At 43.1% G+C, this 27619-nt stretch overlaps 1 protein-coding gene across 1 annotated transcript in view; it reads left to right on the top strand.

Moving 5' to 3' along the window:
* Window positions 1-27619, top strand: part of Cdh17 (cadherin 17) — an 80932-nt gene that overhangs the window by 40471 nt on the left and 12842 nt on the right. Inside the window, exons 4-14 of the mRNA XM_027403525.2 lie at window positions 3287-3421; window positions 4230-4368; window positions 6584-6742; window positions 6840-7039; window positions 8166-8297; window positions 8601-8751; window positions 9270-9485; window positions 12999-13075; window positions 14855-15046; window positions 21608-21852; window positions 25145-25275. Of these exons, the coding sequence (XP_027259326.1) occupies window positions 3287-3421; window positions 4230-4368; window positions 6584-6742; window positions 6840-7039; window positions 8166-8297; window positions 8601-8751; window positions 9270-9485; window positions 12999-13075; window positions 14855-15046; window positions 21608-21852; window positions 25145-25275 (1777 nt within the window). The remainder of the gene's footprint in view (window positions 1-3286; window positions 3422-4229; window positions 4369-6583; window positions 6743-6839; window positions 7040-8165; window positions 8298-8600; window positions 8752-9269; window positions 9486-12998; window positions 13076-14854; window positions 15047-21607; window positions 21853-25144; window positions 25276-27619) is intronic.

Below are 27619 nucleotides of genomic sequence, written 5' to 3' on the forward strand. Positions count from 1 at the left end.
AAAAGAAACCAAATATAATTCAGTGGTTTTCAGTGTGTCACAAAGCTAGAATACTATCACACCATCAAATTTTTCAGGGTATTTGCCAGCGTCAGGAAAAGCCTTGTGCCATGAGCAATTCTTCTTCAGCCCTTCCCTGCCTCAACTCCTGAAATCATGGATCAGCTTTCAGTCTTTACAGATTCATCTATTTGGGGCCTTTCATGGAAACAAAACCATGCTACCCGTGGTCCTCTGTGGGTGGCTTCTCTTATGTACCACAATGTTTTCAATGTTTATTGAAGTTACAGCATGTGTCTGAACTTCACTCTTTTGAATGGCGTATATTGCACAGTTGTTATACCATGTTTTGAATATTCACATACCAGTTGAACATTTGGGTGTTTTTTACTTATCACTGTGAAGGGCAAACTACTATGGACAATCACTAATGTACAATTTTTTCGTGAGAACAACTTTTCTATCCTTTTGGAGAAACATCAAATTCATATATGGATATATATGAATATATATATATATATATATATATCTATCCTGATTAGGGTCTCCCCACTCTCTACTCCTCCTAGTTCTTCCCCACATCTCCTCCCATACATCTACACCCTGTCTCTCATTAGAAAACAAACAGGTGAGCCAGGTGGTGGCAGCACACAACTTTAATCCCACTACTCAGGAGGCAGAGGCAGGTGGATCTCTGTGAGTTCCAGGCCAGCCTGGTCTACATAGTGAGTTCCAGGATAGCCAGGGCTACACAGAGAAACCCTGTCTCAAAAAACCAAACTGGGATAATAATAAAACAAAATAAGATAAAAAAACTAACACATCAGAATAGGAAAAAACAAACAGAATGAAAAGAGCCCAAGAGAAGGCACAAGAAAGAGACCCACTCATTTGCACACTCAGAAATCCCATAAAAACACTAAACTGCATCTGTGGGGGGAAAGGAAGAAAAAATATATTTATAAAAAAGAACAGTCCCAACACCACACTGTGAGACAAGGAACCTCCAAAGATGCCATTGAGTTACTTTTCTGTTGGCCATTTTCTGCTGATCATGCAGCTTACAGGTTCATTTTATGTTTAACTTTTTGATGATCTACAGAATTTCTCGTGGGCAAGTGAGTCCTTTTACATTTCTGTTAGCATTGTCTGTTTGCATCTGCTGCAGTGCTATTGTCTTTCTTTTTTTATTATAGCTTTCCAAGTGTTTGTTATTTTGCTTTTCTCACTGTGCTGGCTGGATGTTTTTTGTTTGTTTGTTTTAAATGTCAACTTGACACATGCTAGGGTCATCTGGGAAGGAGGAAGTTTAATGGAGCAAATGCACGCACAGGGTCAGCCTATAGGCAAGTGTATAGGGGGATTTTCTTGATTGATGACTGATATGGGAAGGCCCAGCTCATTGTGGTCAATATTACTCTTGGCCAAAAGGTCATGGATGGTAGAAAAAAGCAGGCTGAGTAAGCTGCAGGGAACAAACCAGTAGGCAGCACTCTTCCTTGGCTTCTGTATCAGTCCCGGTTTCCAGGTTGTAGATGGAAGTTTCTGTCCCACGAGGTCCTGCAGGTGTTCAATATCAAATAAACAGAGGCTTATATTAATTAAAAACTGTTAGGCCTATTGTTCAGGCTTATTACTAAAAATCTCTTACAACTTAAATTAACCCATAATTCTTATCTATGTTTAGCCACATGGCTTGGTAACTTTTCTCAGTAAGGCATTCTCATCTTGCTTCCTCTGAGTCTGGCTGGTGACTCCATCTCTGCCTTTTCTCTTCCCAGAATTCTCCTAGTCTGGTTGTCCCACCTATACTTCCTGCCTGGCTACTGGCCAATCAGCATTTTATTAAACCAATACGAATGACGAATCTTTACAGTGAACAAGAGAATTATCCCTCACCACCAGGTTCCTGCCTTGAGTTTCTGCCTACCATGATAGGGAAGTGTAGGACAGACAAACCCTTTCCTCCCCAAGCTGCCTTTGGTTGTAGCGGTTTGTCACCGCTACAGAACTTGAGACACCCAAAGAGTAGTGGTGACTGAATGTGTCTTCATGGCTTTTGTTTTCTTTGGAGAAATGTCTATTCAAATTCTTTGCCCTTTTATTAAGTAACATTGTCCTATTTTTTATTGTGACAGTTCCATATATTTCTTTCTGGGGATCCTTATCATCATCTCTGTCTCCCCACATTCTGTAGGCTCTGCTTTCATTTTTGGGATATTGACCTTTTAATACAAGTCTCCAGTTTTTATGTGGTCTAACTGATTTTGTCTTCTGTTCATGATTTTGCCATCTCAGGAACCACTGCCCCTTTAAGACAAGGGGGTTCTGTGTGGTTTCCTTGGTGCTCTCCAGTTTTACTTCCTACATTTAAGGTTTTGTGTGTCTTCAGTTTGTTTTGGTGCAGGCTGTGATGAGTGATAATGACACTTCTTTAGCATTTGGGTATCCAGTCACTCCAGCACAAGATTTTGCAAACACTATTCTTTTTTTCATTGTTAAATAAAGTTTAGTCTAATGTAAAAAGAGTTCCTGTAAATCAGAGCAGTCCACAGCATACATCGCTTATCCTTTAAAGTTCAGTTTGATAACTCCCACTGGGTATGACTGCTAGTAACTGCATTATGCACTTAAATTTATCTTTAAATAATTTAAAGCAGGACTTTTTTAACAAGCACCTTTTAAATAAAGCTAATTGATTCCAAAGCCAATTATGCCTTATTTTAGTCTCTCATAGAGTCAGATTCCTAATAATTGTCTTTCTGTGCAATTTAACCATTTGCATGAATTCTCTGACATTTTTTGAGATTATTATATTATTATAATATTATTATAATATTATTATATTATTATTATTTCTCCCTTCCCTTTCCTCCCTCCAAACCCTCTCACACACCCCTCCCCACTCTCCTTCAAATACATGGCTTCTTTTTTCACTAATTATGATTGTATGCATATATGTATATACACAGATATTCTAGATATAATCTATGCAGTATGTTGATGTTACTAGAAGACAATCGCACAGTAAACTCCCTGATCCTCTGTCTTCGGCCTCAGCCACAGTTTACAGTGTTATGGCCCTTCCCCTGTATGTTGAATAGTGGAATACTGCACTGGGAGAAACGTGTTCTGAATGCTACAAGCTTTCAGCACACACCATTGTAAAGGGCCCAAGGTTTCTTATTCAGTGCTTGTATGAATGAAAACCTGAAATTGGCAACTTTCTACAGATTCTACAACGTGTGTTTCCTCAGAGCCTAATCTGTGTTTTGCTTTTTCTCAGTTTAAGGCCAACAGTTCAGCGGTGAGGTTTGAGCTAACAGGGGAGACAGATGGCATCTTCATGATAGAAGGGGATGGACTTCTGTATTACACCAGAGCCCTGGACAGAGAAACAAGGGCCGTGCATCATCTGCAGGTGAGTTGAGGCCAGAGGGATAGGACTGCAGCCGCTGCAGCACCCTTGCTCCTGGAGTCACCCAGAAACTCCCGAAGTTAGTGCAAACTGCACAATCCTCATATGACCTTCCTCCCTCCCGCCCCTCTCCCTCTTCCCTCCTGGCTGCCTCCCTCCCTTCCCCCCTCTTTAAAACCAACTACAGAGGGTTGTGGCCTTACATGGCCAAAGTCAGCAGATACCTGTGGTCATTCAGGTACTGGGGCTGAACCCCAGTGATAAGCCTCTGGTGTGCACTGGTGCTTGGCCTGTGGCTGTTTGGTGGGCTCCACACCCAAAATGAAGGCAGCATCAATGCTGGGCAGAGCCACTGGGACCCCAGAAAGCAGAAGGAACTGATAGTCAGAAGCCTACTGGAAATACCCTTCCTTTTCTTCCCCCGCCCCAAGCTTCCCTGTGGGTGTCTAAATAGCTAGGAAGGGCAAAGAGGTAACTGAAAAAGATCCAGCCAGCAGCTGTCTGTCACCTGCCACAGACTCTGTAGACTGACCACTGTGCCAGCTTTAAGGAGTCATGGCATGCTATCATCTATGGCAGGATGTGCCTTGGGTCCAGTACCCTTCATGGCTGGCAAGCTGTTGCCATCATCATGCTGGCTTAACTGATCCAACCCCTATTTTAGCAGCATACAATTTGGGCTTTTGTGTTCACCAGGTCGTTGGTCTTTTGAGTTTTAAGTTCCTTTAAGTGCCTTTGGGCATGTGATCTGAAGTCCAGAGACATGTTTTTTTGTTTTGTTTTGTTTTGTTTTGTTTTTCTTCACCAACAGCTTGCAGCCCTGAATTCTCAAGGAGGAATAGTGGAAGGCCCAGTCCCCATCACCATAGAAGTCAAGGACATCAACGACAATCGACCCACGTTTCTCCAGTCAAGATATGAAGGCTCAGTGAGGCAGAACTCTCGCCCAGGTAATAGGCAGGATCCTGAATATGTCTGTGGACTAATGAAAGGGTGTATGATAGAAGAATGGGATTGTGTGGCTGACAGTTGTCATTATCACTCCTCACGAACTTACTGACCTATGTGAACTTCATAGTGATCTGAATGTGTTTGATTGGACCTATTGCTCTGGACCAGAGTCCCCCATCCTTGGCCATGTTGAGTCTTGTGTACTGTAGGATGCTGAAACCACCGCCCCCTAAAGCTGTGACAATAAAAATGTCTGTAGGAGGGCTGGAAAGACGGCTCAGCGAGAGCTCTTGCTGCTCTTCAGCGGACCTGATTTGAGTTCCAAGCACTCGTGCTGGGTGGCTCTCAATCAATCACCTATAACTAGCTCCAGGGGATCCAGTGCCTTCTGGCATCTGTGAGCACCCACATTTGTATGCTCATACTTACCCCCCCCCCCCCGCATAATCACAAACAAAGGAAGTCTTTAAAGGCGCCTCCAGAGCTTGCCAAAAGTACAGTGAGAGGCAAAACTATGCTTCTTTAGTGAACTCTCAAACACCATGCAGTTCTAGAATACCCAAGAATTGTCTGGAAAGAGGAGCTTGCTCTCCCATAGCTTGTGGGATGCTTAGCGCTGCTGTTGGTTCCTTTGCTAATGGCTCTCACCCAGCTGTGACCCACTCCTTCTCTTGATATTTCCATCAGCTCGTATCAAGTAACTATTTGTGCTACTCAGTCTTTTCCTTTTCTCAGTCTTCAGTGGCCAAGAGTAAGCATTCAGGGATAGCTGCACTGTCCCTGTCCTTTGTCTCCTGGTTGGTCTACCAAACAGTCATATATGCAGAATCTTCCAGATGGTAACATCTTTCTTCTCCATGAATCAAATCTTCTAGAGAAGTGATTTTCAAAAATTGGAGGGCTCAGGGCTTCTGTGTTAACTTACATAAAATTTTAAACCTGTGAATTATACCTAGTGGTATCCTGGGCAGTGTTTAATAGCTGTTTCTCTTGGGGTGAATGAGAGAATGATTTGTAGCGTTTGTCAGATTTCATGGTACAAATTCTCTACCATGACCTATTTCAAATTACTAGTGCTATTAATAAATGAGTTTTATGGACTTTGGGTCTAGTTAGCTTTTGTGTATGGTATTTTTATTTGCATAATTTTTATAATCAACTTTATAAAAAATTAAAAGTAATTGACTCAAGAATTCCTGGAAATTCAAAGTTGTGCTTTCAGAAGGTGAGCCCAGTGCAGTATTGGTTAGCATATACCAGCACTGACTGTCTTAGGAATTTAAACACTTATTTATTTAACAATTTAAAAGAACACAGAGAGTTTAATGAAAAGTATATTTTTCAAGACAAAAATAATTTAGTGAGAAAAATGACATTGTTTGAATCTTTGCAAATTTCTTTAATGTCTGTATAAATAAAAAAAACTGGGCTAATGGTCTGTTTCTACATTCATGATGCTACTATATGCCATTTTGTTTGAAGTAGAACATGACAAAAACTTCGTCTCACACACATCTGTAGTTTAGGTAAAGAACATTTTAATAGTAAATTCAGATATTGTGGACATTCTCTGATATAATAACCAATCTTGAGAAGTGGATTTTTCTTGCAGATGAGTAGCAATCATTAATGGTATATTTTATGGTGTTTTACATTAAAACCTATCAAATTATCTTGTTTTTAAATGGATCTTTTTTCACATGTGATTTCTAACATTGTAAAATTTCTTGAAATATGCCCAGGGACTCCCATAGGCTCCTGGATACTTTGAAGAAACCCTATTGTAGGGAGAGGGAACAAGAGAAAGATTCACTTCTCCACTGTCAGGAACTCGGCACCTCCTCCCATTTTATCTGTGCATTTCAGGCAGCAATCATGGATATAGATGATTTAAGCTTTAACCCTCTTTTGTTTTCATCTTTTTAATTTGAATTAGAAACAAGATTGATTTACATGACAATCCTAGTTCCATTCTCCCTCCCCTACCCCCCCCAACTAAAGCCCTACCTATCACATATCCTTTCCTCTGTTCTTCACCTGACTCAACTTTTCTGCTCCCTCATGACCTCTGCATCCTTCCTCTTCTTCCCTTTTCATACTAGTAGCTCCCTCCCCCCTCTTCCTATGCTCTCAATTTGCTTAGGGGATCGTGACCCTTTCCCCTTCTGCAGGGGACAATTTAACCCTCTTTTTCTGTTTGTGCTTTGTTACCAGGAAAGCCTTTCATGTATGTCAATGCTACAGACCTGGATGATGCAACTACTCTCAACGGCCAGCTTTTTTATCAAATTGTCATCCAGCTTCCCTCAATCAACAACGTTATGTACTTTCAGATCAACAATAAAACTGGGGGGATATCGCTTACCCAAGAAGGTAAGTCAAGGCCAGCCCCTTGTGAATCTCAGTCAGAGGAAGGTCTGTCATCTTTGGAGACGTGTCCTTTCTTCTTCTCCTCCTTTACTTGCTTTAGGATCCCAGGAACTGGATCCAGTTAAGAATGCTTTCTACAACCTGGTGGTCTCAGTGAAGGACATGGGGGGCCAGAGTGAGAATTCCTTCAGCGACACCACATCTGTGGATATTACCGTGAGGGAGAACATTTGGAAAGCACCAGAGCCTGTGGAGATTACAGAAAACTCAACTGATCCTCACCCCATCAAAATCACCCAGGTAGTGTCCAAGTGACACCTACAGCTAAGATCCATACCTGTGGTATAGGGACGTACACTTGTGGCCTTCTCATTGTTGTACTAGGTACATTTTGCATCATGTAATTACAAAGCAAGTTGAGTATCCAAGGCCGTACATCTCTCGAGTTTATCATCACTAGCAGAAAACTTGCACACACACACAAATGAGCAAACGCACACCCACACACAAACTGTCAGAGAGGAGACTTCACTCCCACTTGCTTTAGGAGATGCTGTGGTGTTTTATTGATCACATCAAGCAGTGTGAAATATGGCTGCTTTATCGTGGGCATGTGGTAAACCCTCAATACATGTTGTTAGTAACAAGCAGGCCTGTCTATGTATCAGGTCTGATATAGTACTTCTATAGAGGACTTTTTGTTGTTTGTAAAATAACTCTAGGGGTTGGCAGTTCCTTTTATCCCTGAAATCTTCCAGACTTAAATATTTGAGGGAGTGCACCTCATGTATGCACCATGTGTCTGGACAAAATGAATAAGAGTCTAAGGCAGTGGTTCTCAACCTGAGGGCCGAGGGGTTGCATATAAGATATCCTGCTTATTGAATATTTACATTACAATTCATCACAGAAGCAAGATTACAGTTATAAAGTAGCAACAAAAATAATTTTATGGCTGGGGGTCACTATGACACGAGGAACTGTATTAAAGGATTGCAGAGCAGCATCAGGAAGGTTGAGAGCCACTGGTCTAAGGCATCTTCTATTGATCTCAATTCATCTGAATTGTGGTTTCTAGAAGATTATCATATATTATGGCTTAGTCATAGAGTATGACAGCTGTAAAGTACACTTTGCTTCATAAATGGATGTTATGTGCCATCAGAGTCCTGGAAGAAAACAATCCATGGACTCTTCCATGTGTTTGCAAGGATTGCTTTAGGGAAGGAAGCATTCTCTTTTCTGTGCATTTTAAAAATTAGTTTAGGTTGAAAACAATTTAAGTGTTGCTCAGTTGTCCTAAGAAATCACTGACATGCAGACAGAGTTGTGAGAAATTCCAAAGTGAGACTCAAGAAGCTGCTTACTGCCTTTTTGGTCTGTTTGTCCGTATAATCTTTGCTCACCATCCACTTTGGCCATGCAGGTGCAGTGGAATGACCCAGGTGCTCACTATTCCTTAATCAACAAGGAGAAGCTGCCACAGTTCCCCTTCTCTATTGACCAGGAAGGGAATATTTATGTGACTCAGCCCTTGGACCGAGAGGAAAAGGACTCAGTAAGTAAGATGGAAAGTGTCACAAGTGTCAAGACAGATCCTGTGTCTGCTTTCCATTGAGCACAAAATTAATTGTACATTAAAAAAAAAACCTGTGTTCTAGATCTTAGAAGTTTATGAGTTCTTAAAGACACAACAATTCCATAACTTTCCCACAAGCCCAACACATTTTACCGACCCCCCCCCCATTTCTCAGTTCTAAGTACATTTACATTAAGGCGAGAGTTGGTAAATGAAAGTTACTTTTCTCTACCTATTAAAGTGGACAGTGAAGGAGTCTTAACTCTGATCTTGACATTGCAGCATGTTTTCTTTGCAACTGCCAAGGATGAGAATGGAAAACCACTTGCATTCCCACTGGAAATTCATGTGAAAGTTATTGACATTAATGATAACCCGCCAACATGTCCATCTGAGGTGACTGTGTTTGAAGTCCAGGAGAATGAAAACATGGGTAAGAAATGAGAGCCTCTGATGCCATGTGCCTGTCTTCCTTAATGCTTCTGTGACCCCTTTCTAGACTTCCACATCATCATGTACCTACATACACCAGCAGACACAGGCATGTAAGGTGAGGACCCAAAGGTGGGCCTTAATCTCATCTGACTGGAGTTCCTATGATAAATTTGGATGCCAAGGTACAGAGAGAAAATGCATAGGGAGGAAGAAACAGCCAGGGCGAGGAGTTTGGAAGAAAGCTACCTTCTCAACACTTGATTTCACATTTCCAGCCTCCAGGACTCTGAGAAAGCAGGTTTTTGTTTAAGCCTTTCAGTCCATCATACTTTATGCCAGCATTGGTTAACTAATCTACCATAGTGTTCCACAAGGCATTCCATGGAAAAATGCAAGGAGTCAACACAATTCTAAATGTTTTTGTTCACCACCCCAAATTGCTCCCCATGGTTTCTAGGAAGCGGGCTTATGAATCTCATGGAGCTGATGTGAGTGGGTGTCCTTTCCTCTCCACAGGTAGCAGCATCGGGTTCTTTATTGCACACGACATGGATGAAGCAAACACCGTCAACAGTATTTTGAAGTACAAGCTTGTAGACCAAACCCCCAAAATTCCCTCAGATGGACTCTTTCTCATTCAAGAATATGAGGGAAAGGTCCAGCTAGGTAAACGCTCCTTGAAGAAGCAAGACAATCCTCAGTACAACTTGACAGTCGAGGTGGCTGACAGAGGTGAGTCCTGCCCCTGTGTGCTGAGTAGACAGTGACTTTCCTTCTACTTAAGATCTGAGAGGATGTTCACATGCCAGTAGACTCTCTGCTTCCTTTGTGAGTTTGAGAAACCCAGATGTGGTGTTTTCACAAGAGCCATTGGTGCGGATCAGGCAACATTTTGTTGTTTTTGGTCCTCTGAGAAACAGGAGTCAAGAGGGATCCAATGATGTCTCAGAGGGATTGCCATTGAGGAGAATGGGAGGGAATCAGTGATGTCTTGGAGATCACCAGACAGTAACTCTGGCTTGCTCGTGAAGGAAGGAGCACTGTCGAGAATGTTCTGGACCAGGAGAAGTCTGAGGAGAATTCCAAATGGCTGTCTGAGTTCTGCAGTGCATTATCTCTGGGGATGGGCCTATCTTTACATCACAACTGGCTGGGGGGCAGCCTATGGGAGATGAGGCCTTCGTGCAAAATGCAATGTTGGTCAGAGCGTAACAGTGTGGCCACCAGGTTATTAGAGTTGTTAAAAGTCTGCCATGCACAGTCTTACAGCTACCATAATCACAAACCAGGAAAGCACATTCTCTTCCCTTTCCTTGCTTCCAGACTTAAAATATCTGCAAATGAAAGTGGTGGAGAAATATGTCTTTGGAGTGTTCTGCCTTTTCTTGTCAGCTTCTCAGTGCCTGCTACACAATGCCAGGAGATGTTTTCCCTTAATCCTTGTAGATTGCCAAAGGGGGTAGCTCTTAACCTCTGTTGGGTCAGAGGAGTCTTTAAGAATCTCATGGAAACTTCCCGTTCTTAAACCCATCTCCACACCCACAGACAAATGTGTTACTATTTCTGGAGCGCTCGGATTCCTCCGAGGTAACTGTTTCATGAAATAGGTCTGCAATTGTTTTCTGAGGACCACAGCTTGCATAGATGTGGAAAAGAAAAGAACCTTGGTTCATATGTTTACCTCATTATTTGCATTGTTGATAATCCTGGGAGAACTTGAGTTTAGCAGGCTCCAATACAAAATGCCTGTCTGTCAAGTTCCCAGGAAAGCTAATAACTTGGTGCATAGTGAGGGTCTGACGCTGTTTAGCACTGTGTTGAAAGGTGCAGTGAGGTGAGTGTAATAAACCTCCCTATCCTTGGTAAAGTGGCAGACTCACATGACTGGCCACCCTTGCTTTCAGTATCTGATCATTGCCTTGCAAAGGTACCACACAGAGCATTAGGGGTGCACAGATGAACAAGACCCAGTGTCTGTTCCTAAGGGAGCTCTCCTTTTGTCAAGAAAGATCAAGAAAGATGGACACAGCAGTCAACAAGTTATAGGGGCACATACAGGGGAGCCCATGGATAAGGGAGAGAGCAAGGAAGGCTGCCTGGAAGGTTAGTTTACCTAACTCCCGAAGTTTAGGTGAGCTGAGTTTTGAGGATAACTTATGGAAGAGTGGGGATTCCATGTACAAAGACATCAGAACCTGAAGTAGTTTGAAAATGTAAGTGTATAGAGGACCTGTAGAAATGGCTCAGTGGTTATAAGCTCTTGCTGCTCTTCCCGTGGGACCCCTGTTTGATTCCTCGGACCCATGGTGGGTGGCTCACAACTGCCTGTAACCTAGTTCCAGAAGAGCCAACATCCACTTATGATCTCTACAGGTATCCATTAAACAAGCAGGGCTTTGTTACACACATGTGTAATCCCAGTACTGGAAAGTGAGAAACAACAAACTTTTCCTCAGGGCTCTTGCCCAGTCAGCTTAGTCTATTTGGTGTCTTCCAGGCCAGTGAGAGATCCCATATCAAGAAGAAAAGGGTGGATAGCAATGAGGAATGATACATGAGACACACACACACACACACACACACACACACACACACACACACACACACACACACACACGAGTACATGTGCTTATGCACACATAAATAAGAAGAAAGAGCCTGGTAAGCAGGAAACCCATCATGTCCCAAACAAGGCTTTTGCAGAGACTAGAGCCAATAATTTCAGAGCCCTGTACCAACCCATTTATATCTGCAGATGTTTTGGGATCAGCTCCAACTTTCATCAATGTCTGTTTGGTTATAATCAGATTAGAAATTGTATTCAGCTTCATAGCTGATGCATTGAGCATAAGCTCTGGGGGTGATTTTGTGGGCAGAACAGTGAGGACGGCAGTTGGAAGTGGAGGGCTTTTTCAAAAGGGATGGCCAAAGTAGTTTAGAGGAAGCAGTCAAGGGAAGCTAGCAAGAGGTATGATGTGGGGAGACAGGGGACGCTTCACCACCATGAAGCTTGAAAGGACTTCAGGAGACAGGAAGACCTGTGCTCAGACAGGGAAGAGGGACATGCCACCACTTTCTTCTTGTCCTTCCTTCAGTCTCCTGCCAAGTGCCCATGGGAAGAACCTAGGTGTTAGTGGAAGAACAAGGACATCACCAATGAGGTTCATACAGCCTGGATCCAAACACAGAGCAGAATAAAAAGCTAACAGGGCACGGAAAAGACAAGGGAAATTGGCCCTACTATCTCTTGTATGATCTTAGGCAGGTTTCCTAATGTCTCTACTTCCTGGCTTCTGCATTTGTAAAAGTAAATGAGGATGATAATAGTATGTACATCATGTAGTGATTATGACATGAGATGAGTAATAGAGGCAAGACCTGTCACACAGGGCTTGGTACACTTAGAATACTAACATTTGTGTTAGGATGAGGACCTTGGTTTTGTTGTTCCCCACACTGTGTATGTAAGATAAGCTGATGGGACACAGAGACCTACAGTGACACTCTCATGTTCTCACATCTCTGGTATATGGAAGAGCCAGAATTCAAATAATGGAGTCCCAGTGTACCCTTCTCCCTCAGTAAATTACTCTCCTCCATCATTCTGGCTTTCTTCCTAGACAGCTTCTCATAACATACCTGCCAGCCATGCTCATCTTGGACCTAGGATCCAACTACTAGTTCTAACTGGTCCTTGACTTGTCAAGCCACCCTTAAAGCCTGTGCCATTCCCCAGGGTTTTTGAACCACCTATTAGCCCCCTTTGGAGATGAATTATGCTACTTTCTCTTTTACTTGGAGAAGAGGAACACTGGTGGCCTTGAGCCTCTCCAGCATGCTGGGGGGTACTGATGCTGGGCAGAGGTACTCAGAGAAGGAAAGGCAGCCTGTAGGATGCTTGGTAGCATTGCCGCAAGGGAAGGATTTGCTTTGGACATAACATCTGCCTGTCCCAGAAGGGAGACTGCTTTGCAGAAAGGCAGTCATCCTGCATGGCGATACAGTCTTCCCTTGGATGGGGGCAGTGGGAAGCTCGGGAACCCAGCATCTCAGGGCCCAGTCTGGCTTCCACCTCCTCTTAATGACCTGCTTGTGGGTGAGGAGGGGAGCAGAGCAGCCTCCATTCACGTGAACTGTTCAATTGTTGCAGCAGCTCTCACATCATTTGCCAATAATTCCTTACCAAGTCCTGCTACCTATGAATGATTTCCAGTGAGAATTCTTTGTTGTGACTTTGGTTTTCAGATTTCAAGACCCTCTGTTCTGTGCAAGTCAACGTTATTGATATCAATGATCAGATCCCCATCTTTGAAGTATCAGATGTGAGTAGATGTCACCATTTGTTTTATCTTTATTTTGATCATATTACTGTTTAATTTAAATAAAAACACAAAGTGCCGGGTAGCCTGGTGAATGTAGCAACAAAAGCCAGGTACCATCTTTAGCATGAGTTGTCAGGGACACTAGGATGTACTGCCTGTATCTGGGAATGTCTGTTTATAAACTCCTGCCCACAGCTTACTTATTCCAAAGGCTACTTAACAGCTACAACCACAATCTTCTTCAAATTGAAAGATGAATGGCTGCTTGTAATTTGTCATAGATTTTTGTATGTAACAGACAGTAGGTAGAATGCTATTTAATATTATCCAAGCATTTGGGATAAAATATTAACATCAGAAGTACTGGCAACTTTAACTCATTTTGCATTTAACCAGGTAAGAGGAAAGGGAAAGGAAAAAAGTCAGTTTCTGGCTTAAGTCTGAAAAGAATGTGTTCCATGTATTTGCAAGAATTAGAATTGGGCATAGAGTAAGAAGTATCAATATAAAATACATCAAGGCAAATGCTGTACTCATGGTGTGGCATTATCATCATTCCCTTAAAAGGGATGTCTTAATTTATTTAGCTCAAGGGAGAGTGAAGACCTTTTGACTAGCTTGTTATATTAGCAGTCAGTTTTGAGGCAGCCCAGAGCCCTCTGATGATGTCCATAAATCAACAGGGACAAAGCTGTGACAAAGAAGGGAATTGATTTATGGTAAGGCTCAGAACTGTAAGAAGTGTGATGGGACGTATCTTGTCTAACAGGCACTGAGGTTAAGTAAGCATGAAATAAAGAACTTATTTCTTCTCAGCCTCTAACCTCTTGGGCATTTTATCCCTTCCTAGTGTCTCGACTTCCTTGAATTTTACCAGACAGTGGTCAAGTAGATTGAGCAGAAAAATTCTGTAGTGGGGAATTTAAAAGCTTGGAGATGCAAACCTGGCTGGAGAGAAAGTGGGCTTGCTTATTCTGCTGCCAGTATCTTCTCTTAGACCCTGACTGTTACCATTTTTGAGATCATGAATAATCTCAGGAAGCAGGAAGAGTGGATCTTGGAGCTTCTGGGGAGTCAGTATGCTTTATAGGAGTATGAGGAATATGGGCTTTTGAGGTTTGAGTTATATCATACCATGTTGACCTGGGTGAGATTTACCATGTTAGCCCTTGGCTCCTCTGTCAAATATCACTGGTAAGTTTGCTGCCTTCTAGGGTGCTCATCTTTCATAAGCACGGTGTACCAGCCATTCAGGGCTTTGCATGCACCATCTCTCTTAAAATGGTAGGTTGCATTTTCCCATCAGAGAAGTGAGCAAGCCCATTTTTAAAGAAATGTGGTAACTACATCATTTAACTGACAAATAGCAAGTTTAGGATTTGTAGCCAACTCTGATTTCAGTGTTTTGAGCTCCTAATCTCTATTCCTTAGTTGATTCAAGAATCCAAGTCACATCAGAGGCATTTCACATATTGTGGCTATTTATATCATTATTATTCAAATATTTGTAGTTCTTGAGTACATTGGATGTTGGAGGGGAAATCTACTTTAGAATCCTTCTAGAATGTCTAAGATGTTATGTTCTTTGGTATAGATTTCAGTTCATAGGGTACAAATAATGTTAAAACCAACTGTAAATTGTTCATCAAGAGGAAAACTGTGCTGGGTGTTAATGCCAGCTGTGACCTCTGTCCAGAACCCGAGACGCTTGCCTTGTGGCAGTTAAGCTCAATGACAGTGGACATTCTTCTTCCTTTCCCCTTCCTATTTCTTGCTCAGTATGGAAACATGACTCTTCCTGAAGACACAGCTGTTGGATCCACCATCTTAGTCATCCAAGCCACGGATGCGGATGAGCCCTTTACTGGAAGTTCTAAAATCCTGTACAAGGTTGTCCAGGGAGACCCTGAGGGGAGACTGGAAGTCATCACAGATCCCCAGACCAATGCAGGATATGTCAAGATCAAAAAGGTAGAAAGCCACTTAATGATTATTTTTTATTAATTAAATGTATTCATTTAATTTTACATCCTGACTTCAGTTTCTCCTCCTTCTTCTCCCATTCTCTTCCCCTACTTTCCCTCTGTGTCTCCTTCCCATTCACTCCTCCTTTGTTTCTGTCTAGAAAGGGGCAGGCCTCCCATGGGCATCAACAAAGCATGGTTTAGCAAGTTGTAGTAAGAATAAGCTCCTCCCCTTGTATTCAGGCTGGGCAAGGCCAATATGAAGAATAGGTTCCCAAAAGCCAGCCAAAGTGTTAGGGGCAGCCTCTGCTCCCATTGCTAGGAGTCCCACAAATAGACCAAGCTAACAAGGGACCTAGGTTGGTACCTTGCAGCCTCCTTGGCTGTCAGTTCAGACTCTATGAGCTCTTATGAGCCCAGATTAGTTGTTTCTGTGGATTCCCTTGTGATGTCCTTCAACAACAACAATAGCAGCAGCAACAGCAGCAGCAGCAGCAACAACAACAGCAACAACAACAACAACAACAACAACAACAACAACAACAACACACACACACACACACACACACACACACACACACACACACACTAGCTCATACAATTCTTTCTCTCTCCCTTCAGCAGGATTCTGTGAGCTTGGCCCAATGCTTGGCTATGGGTCTCTGCATCTGTTTCCAACAGTTACTGCATGAGGCTCTCTGATGACAGTTGGAGTAGTTACTAATCTATGAGTATATCAGAATATCATTGGGTATCATTACATTGACACTTTTTTTCTCTAATCATGTTTGGTTGGATCCTAGGTCTCTGGACCATCCAGCCTCTGAGTCCTGACACTCCAGGCAGTGCCAAGGGTGGGCTCACTCTAATGGTGATCAGTCATTGGTTGGCCATTCCTAAAATCTCAGCACCACCATTATGCCCTTCCCCAACACACACACATATATCCCATAGGCAGGACAAGACTGTAGTTCAAAGGAGGTTGTATAACTTGGTTGGTGTCCTAATCCCTCCACTGGAAGTCCTGCCTGATCACTGGAGATGGCCTGTTTCAGGCTACCCATACACTATTTCTAGGAGTCTTAGCTGGGTTCATCCTTGTAGATTCCTGGAAGTTTCCCTTGCACTAGGTTTCTACCTGACCCTGAAATGTCCTCCTTTCCAGTCATCTCTTTTAGTATTCTCTCCCTCCTTTCACCCCCATCCTGATCCCTCATGGTCCCATTCCCACCTGCTCCCAGTCCACCCACAAAATCTCTTCTATTTGTCCTTCCCTGGGAGATTCATGCATACCTCCTTGGGCCCTTCTTGTTACCTAGTCTCTCTGGGTCTGTGAGTTGTAGCATGGTTACCCTTTACAGCTAATAACCACTTATGAGTAAGTACATACCATGTTTGTCTTTCTGGGTCTGGGCTACCTCACTCAGAATGATTTTTTTCTAGTTCTATTGATTTGCCTTCAAATTTCATGATGTCATTTCTTTTAACAGAAGAGTAATACTCCATTGTATAAATGTACCACATTTTCTTTATCTGTTCTTTTGTTGAGGGACATCTAGGTTGTTTTCAGATTCTGGCTATTGTGAATAAAGCTGCTATGAACATAGTTGAGCAACACTTAATGATTATTAATAAAGTAAATGAAGTAGATTAATCTACTTATGGTTGTGTCAGGACCAACAGGCAGAAGTGACATAGTCACAGTGATCTTTCAGGTTTGGCAGTGGGTTCCTGGCACATTCTGTTATTCTTGCCCCCTGAAAGAAAGTCAAGGTACTAGCTGTAATGTGTCATTAACTGACCAAGTATTTAGTGTTGCCAGTTGGGATTCATAAATACACTATGAATGATTTTTATATAAAGCATGTCTCACTTTATATTAAAATTTTTATAGAACTTTTATATTAAAACTTCTTTATCTGAAATTAAGGGACTCTATATATTTTACTTTCCAATGACTCATTAGGAACCAGCATAAAACATCATCCAACAGATGTTGAGTTAAAGCACTTTTCACAGGGGAGTGTGAAGCCTTCTGGTTAAATGGAGGACAGGTACAACAGAGAATCTGCTGGGGGTACTGCTGGTTGATTGGGGTTGCATAAGAAAAGCCCAGGACAGTTTTGAACAACAGTAATGGAAAGCTGAAAGTACTCAGGTAGAGTTATTATACAGAAAGTGAGAAAGAACAAAGGAAAAAGTAATGGTGGCTTTGAGCTAAGCCACAGGTGGGCACCTGCTATTTGAATATGAAACGTTGCCCAGTCTCATGTGTTTGGACACTTGGTCTCAAGCTGGTGGTGCTGTGTTGTGAGGTTGTGGAGCCTCCAGGGTGTGGAGAAAGTGGTTCACTAGGGCCAGAGCTGAGAAGTTTTGTAGACCAGCCTTATTTGCTATCCAATTCTTTGCTTTCTGACTGCAGACACTGCAGCCTACTGTGCTGGGCTGTGTCTCTCCTTAAGCTGTGAGCCCAAGTGAACCCTTCCTCCCTTACAATGCCTCTTATCTGGTATTTAGTCACCGCAACAAGAAAAGATTGCACAGTTGTCACTTATACCCAATCTGACAAAGGTGCGGGCTCAGCAGAGTTCAGTGTGTAACACCTACAGCCTCTGTGGAAGTCTGACATTTGGAGAAAATGCCCTCACAGATTCCCCTTCCATGCCCAGCTTTCTACATGGAGAGCAAACCTGGAAAGGGTAAGGAGAGGGTGGTTTCAGAGTCAGGAGTGGGTGCCAGCAAGCATGGTGGTATGACTCTCTTTCTCCTCCCACCACTCTAGGGACTTAGGGCAGATAGGAGGATGCCTGTTCCAGTAAACAACTGCCATATGCCATTTTCTTCTTTGTGGTATCTTATCATGTGCCATCCCAGCTGCCTTGACTATGTGTGGTGATTGGATCCTTCTGCAGGGGAGAGTTGTTGTTGTCTGTCCACGTCCACATAAGCCTTATTTTGTATGTTGCTGTAATTCCCATGTCTAGAATATTGCTTGACACATGGTACATGGAGGTATCAAGTGTTGCTTGACTGAATGAATAATGGAAATTTGTTTCATGTACAATTACTAATAGTCACATAAGCAACTGCTGAACCTGCATGTTAGGGCCAGCAAGCCCCATAGATATTCCTGTCTCCAGCTACATACATGGCCATGCCTAGCCTTCTTCTTTTTTTTTTTTTTTAACATGGGCCCTGGAGAGTGGAGCTCAGATTCTTGTGCAGCAGGTGCTATTATCCACTAAACCATCTCTCTACCCTTACCTGTAACGGTTTTGCCAAACACAAATTACACTGGTGGTTTATATCAGTTATAGACTCCATAATGTGGTTTCTTAAGAATGGCTTGGTCTTGCTTGTATGCTCTTGTTTATGGATATGTAAGGGGCCAGTCAGCTTCAGTTGCTTTCAAAGGTCAATCACATTTGGGTGTGACTAAACATGCCCCTCAACCAGGGCCTGTAGCACAGCCTCTTCAGAGGAAAGCCCAGAAATCCAGGATTTTGAAAAGCCTCCTGTGCAACGCTTTGACACTTACAGCTTATGGAGATGATCCATCTTCTCTGATCCCCACGGGCCAGTGGATGGTCATGTTCTCATGGCTGAGCTGATGTCAGCAATGAGGGATGGTGTTCGTTATTGTTTATTATTTTAGTTATTCCTGGTATGTCAGTATATCTCCTGAGACCTTCCTTTTTTGGAATTTGGAGGTTTTTTTTATATAAAAGTTTGCCCCTTCCCCATTATAGGTAGTCCTTTTGAACTCCTGAGTCATGGATGTTTTAACTAGCTCAGGCATCAGCTGGAAAGCCAGGACACATATGGTTTCTGTGTGGTGAAAAGTGAAATGTCCTGTCCTGGACCCTTGCTCTCAGCACGTTATCTGTTTCCAGATCAAATCTAAGCCAATGACTAGACCTTTAAGGCAGTCGGTGCAGAGGGCAAGTCTGGACAAAGGCAGTCTTCTGCTTGTCTGATGAATGTGTCCCCATGGATCTCTTGACTTGGCTTCCAGCCACCAGTGCTATGAAAACCTGAATGGATGGATTCAGCAGTGTTTGTTCAGAGTTGGTATCTAGTGCCTTCCAACTTTTTGTTGTTGCAGAAGGTCTGGTTGGGCAGTACTCAGATGTGCAAGTCAGGCAGAGAGCACAACTGCTCATCTGTAGACTGCCTCCCTTGTTTCTGGTCCCTCTATTCAGTAGGCATTGAGGGAATAGTGAAACACAGCCTGACCTTGCAGGTCAAGAATAAAGTCCCAGGTCTTGGCTTGATGTCTAACGTTCTCTGTCATCTTTCTCATTTTGCCTGTGTGTTCTGTTCTAGCACAACAGACTCCTCTTCATCTGTAGATATGAGGTCTCATTGCCTTAACCCCTGTAGCTCTAGGACTGTAGTGGTGGATGGAATAGTTAGGCAGGAGACTCAGGGCTTTTTGTGGTGACAAAGACAGACAGGCTTTCTTTGTCTAGGTGTGTAGATAGTTAAAATGTCTACTTGAGTCTGGCACATCAAGTTGGAGTTCCATCTGTTTTTGTCTTCTTGTCTTGACTTCCTAAGGGTTCTTCCTTCCTGATGGGTGTACTGGGCACCAACCTTAGTTGGACACTATTGTAGTCACCCTCTGGGATTCAGAGTGATTCCCAGAACTCCTGAGCACAGAAGGGTCCTATTAGATTATTGATCATTATATCAATAAGCCATTGAGAACCCATGCCCGTCAGCCACTGGGCACTTATCTCTATGAACAGTCTCTCCTTTTATATTCACATGATTAAACAAATGTCATCGATTCTTGGGCTTTACTTCGAGTGACCTTGACTTTTATGATTCTCTCTTTCAGGTTTCTCATTGGGTTTATGAATTAGGGGTTGAGTTACCAGAATATGTGTACGGGTAAGGGGTTTCTGCAGGGAAAGGATGGTCTCTACAATTTTCTTTCCATCTAAACTCTCAAGGATCAAGTCTTATCTATGTATCTTCTAACTGATAGACTATGGGTACAGTGTACCAGGGAGATGAGAAGTAAGTGGAATATGCTACAGTTCTTCCTCTCACAGAGCTGATGGCCAGTGGTGAGACAAAATAAGAACAACACAGCTAAATGCCTGGCTTGGACACTGTGTAGTTGCAGAGAAGGAAAAGTTCATCTGTTTTAGGCTATATGGTGGGCTGAGCGAAATGGATGAGAACAGTATTGATCAACTCCTGGGGGAGAAGAAGTCCTTCAGATGTCAGAAGGGCAGACTGAGTCGATGTGATCTGTGTCTGTCTTGTACTCCATGAATGGATATCACTATCTGTATAACTGGTGAAAAAATACTATAAGGTTAGGCCCAGCTGTCTCAAGTCCTCCAGAGCCATACACCTGCATAAAATCATGGACGCTGCTTCCTTAATTTATGGCATCCCTTTAAGGCTTTGCATTGGTCTGTCCTAGTTTCTGAGGTTTTGGGTCCTTTTGAGAATTTGACTAAGCTGACTGGGGCTGGCAAGATGGCTCAGTGGAAAAAGGCACTTACTCCACAATTCTGACAACCTGTTTAGTCCTTTGGACCCATGTGGAAAAAGGAGAGAACAAACCCCCACACATTGTCCTTCGATTTGGTTCATGTATTGTGCATGTATGTGCTAACATGCATATACACGTTCATACAAATAAAGAATGGGATTTTAAAAGCCCACATATCCTCATCCTAAAACAACAACAACAACAACAACAACAACAACAACAACAACAACACACACACACACATATATATATACATATATATATATACATATATATATATATATATATATATATAATATAATTTATATTTTAGTTTCCAGGGGTTCAGAGTCCTATGGGATCCTTGAGTCCAGAGACAGCAGCCTGTGGCAGGGGCTATCACCCCTTCTTGGCCTTTCTCCTCTTGTAGAACCATAGACTTTTTCTTAGAGGGGGCATGATGCCCCAGTGGAGCCAATTGTTCATAGGATAGCTAAGTCTTCCTGTGATGGCACATGTAGTTAAGCCTGTGCTTAGAAACTTCCAGAATTGGGAATGGACTGTTTTCCGAATCAACCCTTCCTTCTTCTTAGGTAGCCTGCTTGTTAAATTCTCCCACATGTGAGCCTTAAACAGTGTCCTGTTCTTATTCATGGTCCTGTCTGGCCAGATGGAATGGGAACACATCCTTCTCCTGGCATGGCCTCTCTTAGAAAGTCTTATTTCTGGTCTTGGATTCTGAATTCCCCATACCACATGGACATCTCTGTTGCATGAATGGTTTCATAGTTGTCGTTGCCTGAGGAAAATCAAGGTTTTGCTGAGGGGATGAACTGGATGCCCCAGGGTTAAATGAACCTGAGGAGGGGGCTGTGCTAGATTCTCTCTTCCAGGACAGTCCATGAAAACACTCAGCACCCTGACAACACCTGAAGGAAAGCCATGCTTTTGTTTTTCTGTATGGTTTTCTTCAGAAGTAGGTTTCAGTTAAGACTGTAGAGTTTTTTAAAGAAATGAATATTTTAAGGGAGCTATTCATTCCAAGGTTAATCTCTCCTATTTCTCTCTCCTCCACAGCCTCTCGATTTTGAAACTGAACCAGTTACCAGCATTGTATTCCAAGCAGAAAATCCTGAACCACTAGTGGACAACGTATTTTACAATGCTAGTTCTTTTGCCTCATTCAAGCTGATTTTGACAGATGTGAATGAAGCCCCTGTGTTTCCCCAACATGTATTCCAAGCAAAAGTCAGAGAGGATGCTGCCATAGGCACTAAAGTGGGCAATGTGACTGCCAGGGACCCTGAAGGCCTGCCTGTGAGGTACAGGACAGTAGGGCTGTGCAGGCCTACTTGCATGCTGCAACCACAGCCAGGGCACTAAGGAGGGCTGGGAAGGTGGAGAAGCAGCATATACTGGCTTTAGGAGCAAGCCGTGGAGCAGAAATCAGAAACAAAGTCTCTGGCCTTGGTTCAGTGTTTCAGGCATGTGGCACCAGGTGCCATTCTGTCCCCTTGATGCAGGCCTCATCTGAGGTATGGAAAAGTCCGGAGGTCCTGCCCCCAAGATTGGGTGAGCCACAGGGTCTGAACTGTTGAGGTTCTGGGGAAAGTTCCTGAGGGAAAGTGGACTGGGATTGTGGAGAGGTAGAAGTCTTACAGGCCAAAGACATTCTCTTAGATGTAGGGATCTTGGGCTCCCCCTCTCTCCAGAAAGCTAATCTGGGGCAGCAACACTCACTCCTCTCATTCCCAGAGGGACTAGTGCTCACGGTGAGATGCTGAACAGTGTATAGATATTTCGTTCTCAGCCATTCTCAATCTTTTTTTGTGAGTGTGCAACAGCACCCCCCATACATTTGCCTCAATTATGTACAATGATTAGTTTGCTTATAGCATACATATCCACACAAAACCTATCTGACCTTAAAGATCACATGGTTAGTAAGCATAGATAGGACCTGAACTCAGATCTTCTGCTTGTCTTGTACAACATTGTGGAGAATTTATATGGCAAACAAATACTTCAGCATGACTTAGCTGGTGTAGGTAGTTCCAAAGGACAAGCCTTATGTTTCTCTGCACAAATGAGTGAAATCTTATGTCCTATTGAGCTGTCCTATAGACACTTAGGTGCAGTTACATGGACTTAAGTGTCTTACATGGATTGTATTACTGGTTTGCTTACTATAGCAAAAAGTATGAAGCAGGTAACTTTATTTTTTTAAAGAGCAGTTTATGTAGCTCATAGCTCTAGACGTTTATGGGCACAGCACCAGCATGGGCAGGCTGTGAAGGCCTTGTGCCACTGTTAGCATTAACAGCAACATCAGCAGAGGGAAAGAATCACATTTGCAGACTGGAATCTGGAACCACTGAGGCCTCAAAAGCTCTGCAAAGGCTTGTCCCTAATTGACCCAAGGACAGCCCATTTGGCCCTACCTCTCAAAGGTCTTGTACATGAAAAATTCACTACCTGAGAATGAAGCTTCTAACATGAGAAATTTTATGGGGGATGGGGCAGCACTCAAATTATCCACATCATACTGAAGAGTAAAGCTACTAACTAGTGAGGGTTATACTGCATTACTCAGTGTAGAAACCGTGCTATATATCTGAGTCACATGTCATGATGGGATCCGAAGTATCTAAATTCCACGGCCCATTATTCTCTAAGAGATGCCTCTGCATCCTTCATGAAAATGCTACAAAATTATTGGCTGTAATTAAACGATAAAGTATTAATATAATTACTGGCCAGAGGCATTCGCATGTCAGTACAGAGCAAACAGAAGCACTTAAGGAGATTCCTCTGGTGGATCAAAAACTGGTGTAAAACATAAAGCCACGGAACTGCAGTCAGAAGATGAGGGGGGCAAAGGGAGATAGAAAAGGGGTGTTCTGTAAAGTCTGTTTCTAGAAGGCAAACAAATGAGGAATAATCAAGCCAGCCCAGAAAGATGCACCTGGTGTGCAAGAACGAACTTTACAGACTCCAAAGCTGTGGACTGAGAAGTCTAAGTCTCCAGTCGGGTAAACTGGAGAGTCCATCAGCACCAGTAGACCCCTCCAGCCCAGCTTCAACACTATAGACCCTGTTGCTGACACAGATCCAGAGCCCAAGTGTTTCTGACTACTTCCAGTATGGTCCAAAGCACTGCTGTTTAGAACACAGCCTTTCCCACAAGCCCCTACCTACCCCATCTGAGTCAACTTGTGCACTGAGTCCACAAAGCAAGCCGATTGTCCAGCTCCTCTTCAGATCCTGCCTGGGGGGTCTCACTTCTGTTAGGGGGAGATCCCAAGAATCCCTCATTTATCACCCACACACAAACATGAATACAGCACTTGACATATACAACATGCTAAAAATATACTGAGGAAAATTAATTCGACTAAATATAGTTTTAATCATTCCTATTTCTGGACATGTGGGCTAACAGAATTTTAAAAATTATAGACAATCTTTTGAAGCTGTGCATGCACACAGTTCTTTAACTCCTATTAAATTTCTATTGAGCTGACATTTCCACGAGTGGGAATAAGTGGCATACAGCTATAGATGGTCATGATGTGATACTTTACAAAAACTCACTGGTTTTCCTCAGGCAAGACTTGTCTCTCTCAAATTAATCTTTCTATATTTACCAATGAGTTCTCTTGAAGGCACAGTTTCAGCCAGGTCACCTTTCCCCTCAACACAGCTTGATGGCTGCCTCTGGCTCCTATAGTCTGGCTCTCCCCGTCTCTGTGGCCTCCTCTTTCCTGTCCACTACTGTTCACACATATCCATGAGCTGTGCACCACACCAGGATCTTCTGTTCTCTCTGTTCTGGCTTGCTTTATCTTTGAAGCACCCTTCCTGCCTGTGCCAACATCTCCTCCAGAAAGGCTTTTCTCGGTCCAATCAACCTTGTGATTCCAAGCACTTGCACTGTGTCTACTGGAATTATCTGTATGTCTGAAGGCCACTTCCATCAACTCTTGCCTTGATCCTGTCTGCTGAAGCTGATGTTTCTTCAGTGAGGGCTCACTGGGCCACAGTAGATCAGGTCTCCAACACTAGCTGCTCAGGTTTCCTTAGTGGAGTGTTGTACTGCAAGGTTTCAGAAGACAATGACTTCAACTTGAAATCTTTGATTGCTGGGAAAGTATACCTTTCTGCCAGAGTTTGTCACTCTGCCATACATAAAAAATAATCCCAGGACTAGGCTATAGAGCCGTGGTTCTCAACCTTTCTAATGCTGTGACCCTTTAATACAGTCCCTCATGTTGTGGTGACCCCCAAACATAAAATTATTTTCATTGCTACTTTATAATTGCAATTTTGCTACTGTTATGAATTGCAATGTAAATATCTAGTGTGTTTTCCAATGGTCTTAGGTGAGCCCCATGAAAGGGTCATTTGATTCCCAAGGGGTCACAACCCAAGGTTGAGAACAGCTTCTGTAAAGGCAACTCTTCTTCTAAAGAGAGATATAAATGAGATGCTGACTCGGTGATTCTGCTCCATGGTACATGCAAATGAAAATGGTATATCATAGTATAAATGCACAGACTACCTTTCATTTTCACTGAAAGTAACACATTTTCTTTTGTTCTTCCCTCTATGAAGTTACTCACTGAGTGGCGATAAGAGAGGTTGGCTTAAAATCGACTCTGTCACCGGGGAGATATTTAGCGCGGCTCCGCTGGACAGGGAAACAGAAAATGTGTATCGGGTACAAGTGGTGGCCACTGAAATAGGTGAGCAAAACCAAACCAAACCAAACCAGATTATCAGTAAATCATCAATAAAAATGAGATGGAGGGGCAAGAGAATTGAAGAGGTTAAAAATCACTGCTGACCTGAACAAAGGGGAGCTCTTGGTCCCCAGACTGATAGCTGGGAAACCAGCATGGAACTGATCCAGACCCCATGAACGTGGGTGTCAGTGAGGAGGCCTCTGAAATCTATGGGGCCTCTTGTAGTAGATCAGTACTTATCCCTAGCATAGGAATGGACTTTGGGATCCCATTCTACATAGAGGTATACTCCCTGAGCATAGACACTTGGGGGAGGGCCCAGGCCTTATCCCAAAGGCTATGGCAGACTCTGAAGACCCCCATAGAAGGCCTCACCCTCCCTGGGGAGCAAAAATGGTATGGGATAGGTAGGGTGTTAGTGAGGGGCAGGGGAGGAGGGGAGGGAGAGGGAACTGGGATTGACATGCAAAACAATCTTGTTTCTAATTTAAATTTTTAAAAATGGAAAAAAAAATCACTGCTGAGTATAACCATAAAGCCAGATGCAAAACTCTCTCTGTGTCTGTGTGTGTGTGTGTGTGTGTGTGTGTGTGCGCGCGCGCGCGCTCAACCCTTAATGGTTGTGTTAGAGAATATTTGTGTCAATCTGGGTTTCTACTAGGCAGAGTTTCCCTGAGGCTGGCAGGGTGTCAGGGATGCTAGCACTTCTGGCTTCCTGCAGGAACCAGAGCCTCTTGTAGGAAAGTTCTAGAGTTCTTAGCTAACCTCCCTCACTACCTTCTCAAAGGGGACTGAGGGCTTCTACGAAACAGGCAATTTAAGGCCCACTCAGTGAAGCTGTTTTGGAACAGAAGGCATTTTATGCAAAGCTGTCCACCAGAACAAGTACTGCAGTAGTGACCTGGCAGTCTATCTTTAGGGATTCTCACTCAGCAGGTGTCGGGGACCTGGGTTTCTGCTGTTTGGATGAGGTGGGGTGAAATTCTGAAAGGGAAGACAATTGCACAGATATGCCAGGATGCTTGAGCCGTTCCTGCATAATCCTTGCATCCTATTTTTTAATTCAGTTGTGACACAAGTTGTCTATGGGTTCTGAACATGGGGTTCCAGGAAAATTTTCAGATTAAAATAAAGATAATAGTATGCTAACAGGAATAGTATGCTAACAGGCAATAAGTCTGATAATTAAAACATTGAGTATCTTTAAGTGGAATTTTCCATCTTGCGGTAGGAATTCTGTTTCTCTTATGCTGATCAAGAACTCTAATTAGCTAGTAATGTGTCTGCTTAGCTTATAAAAAAAGATGAGAGAGGAACAAATTACTACCAAACAAATAGTTTTAGACCAAAAAAATAATATACTTTAAAAATACAAAGCCCCAAATTAGAGGTGGACACAGGGCACAGAGAAAGGAATCATAAAAATGTATGGGAAAAGACGGAGAAAACCAAAATAACCACAGTCACGTTCAACTCCAGCAAGCAGACACAGACTGCAGGCTATTGTTGGAGGGGAAGTGGATGTGGACAAGGCCTTGCTGAGACAGACAGCTCTGTCGTTATCTGCTGTGCATTCCACTATCAGTCAGGTTGTATATGTTCAATTGGTGATTTAAAAGCTCCCAGTAAAGCTGGGGCGGTGTTGTTAATCTCAGCACTTGGGAGGCAAAGACAGGCGGATCTCTGTGAGTTTGAGACCAGCCTGGTCTACAAGAGCTAGTTCCAGGGAAGTCTCCAAAGCCACAGAAAAACCCTGTCTCAACCCCCCTACCAAAAAAAGCTCCCAGTAAGTCTTAGTTTCTGACTAAACCTTGGTGCCATGTCCTCCCCTTGAACCCATGAGGATCAACGCTTCACTTTGCACCAGTTTCCTAAGTGGCTTTCACATTTTAGAAGTTTCATGGATTGTGACTGAGCCAAAACCCTGTTCCATTGTCAGTTGTTGGCACTGAAATCATAATGTAAATAGACCAAACGACTTCAAGGACATCAGTGGACTCATCTTTGGTTAAAGAACAGTCAGACAGTTCTGTGAAGACAAGCAGGAAAATGAGGCTTCCTGGAATCAAAACAGGATCAGAAAACAGCTTAGGGGAAGGGAAGTAGAGTCCAGCCATTGATGCAGTGTCTGCGTGAGGCCAGGCGAGGACACTCAGGGTCCGCTGTACCACAGGATGCCTCCTGTGTGCTCCCTTTCCTGACCACACTCTGTGCATAAAGAAACCAAGGCACTGAGAAACTGATTTACCCAAGAGTGCATGGCTCCCTATGGGTCATATAGCAGAGGCCATGGTTTTCACTACTATGGTATAACAGATGACATTGTGCAGCCATTTGCTGCTTT

Source organism: Cricetulus griseus, chromosome 2 (genome assembly GCF_003668045.3).
Source record: "Cricetulus griseus strain 17A/GY chromosome 2, alternate assembly CriGri-PICRH-1.0, whole genome shotgun sequence".
In the NCBI taxonomy this organism is placed as follows: domain Eukaryota; kingdom Metazoa; phylum Chordata; class Mammalia; order Rodentia; family Cricetidae; genus Cricetulus; species Cricetulus griseus.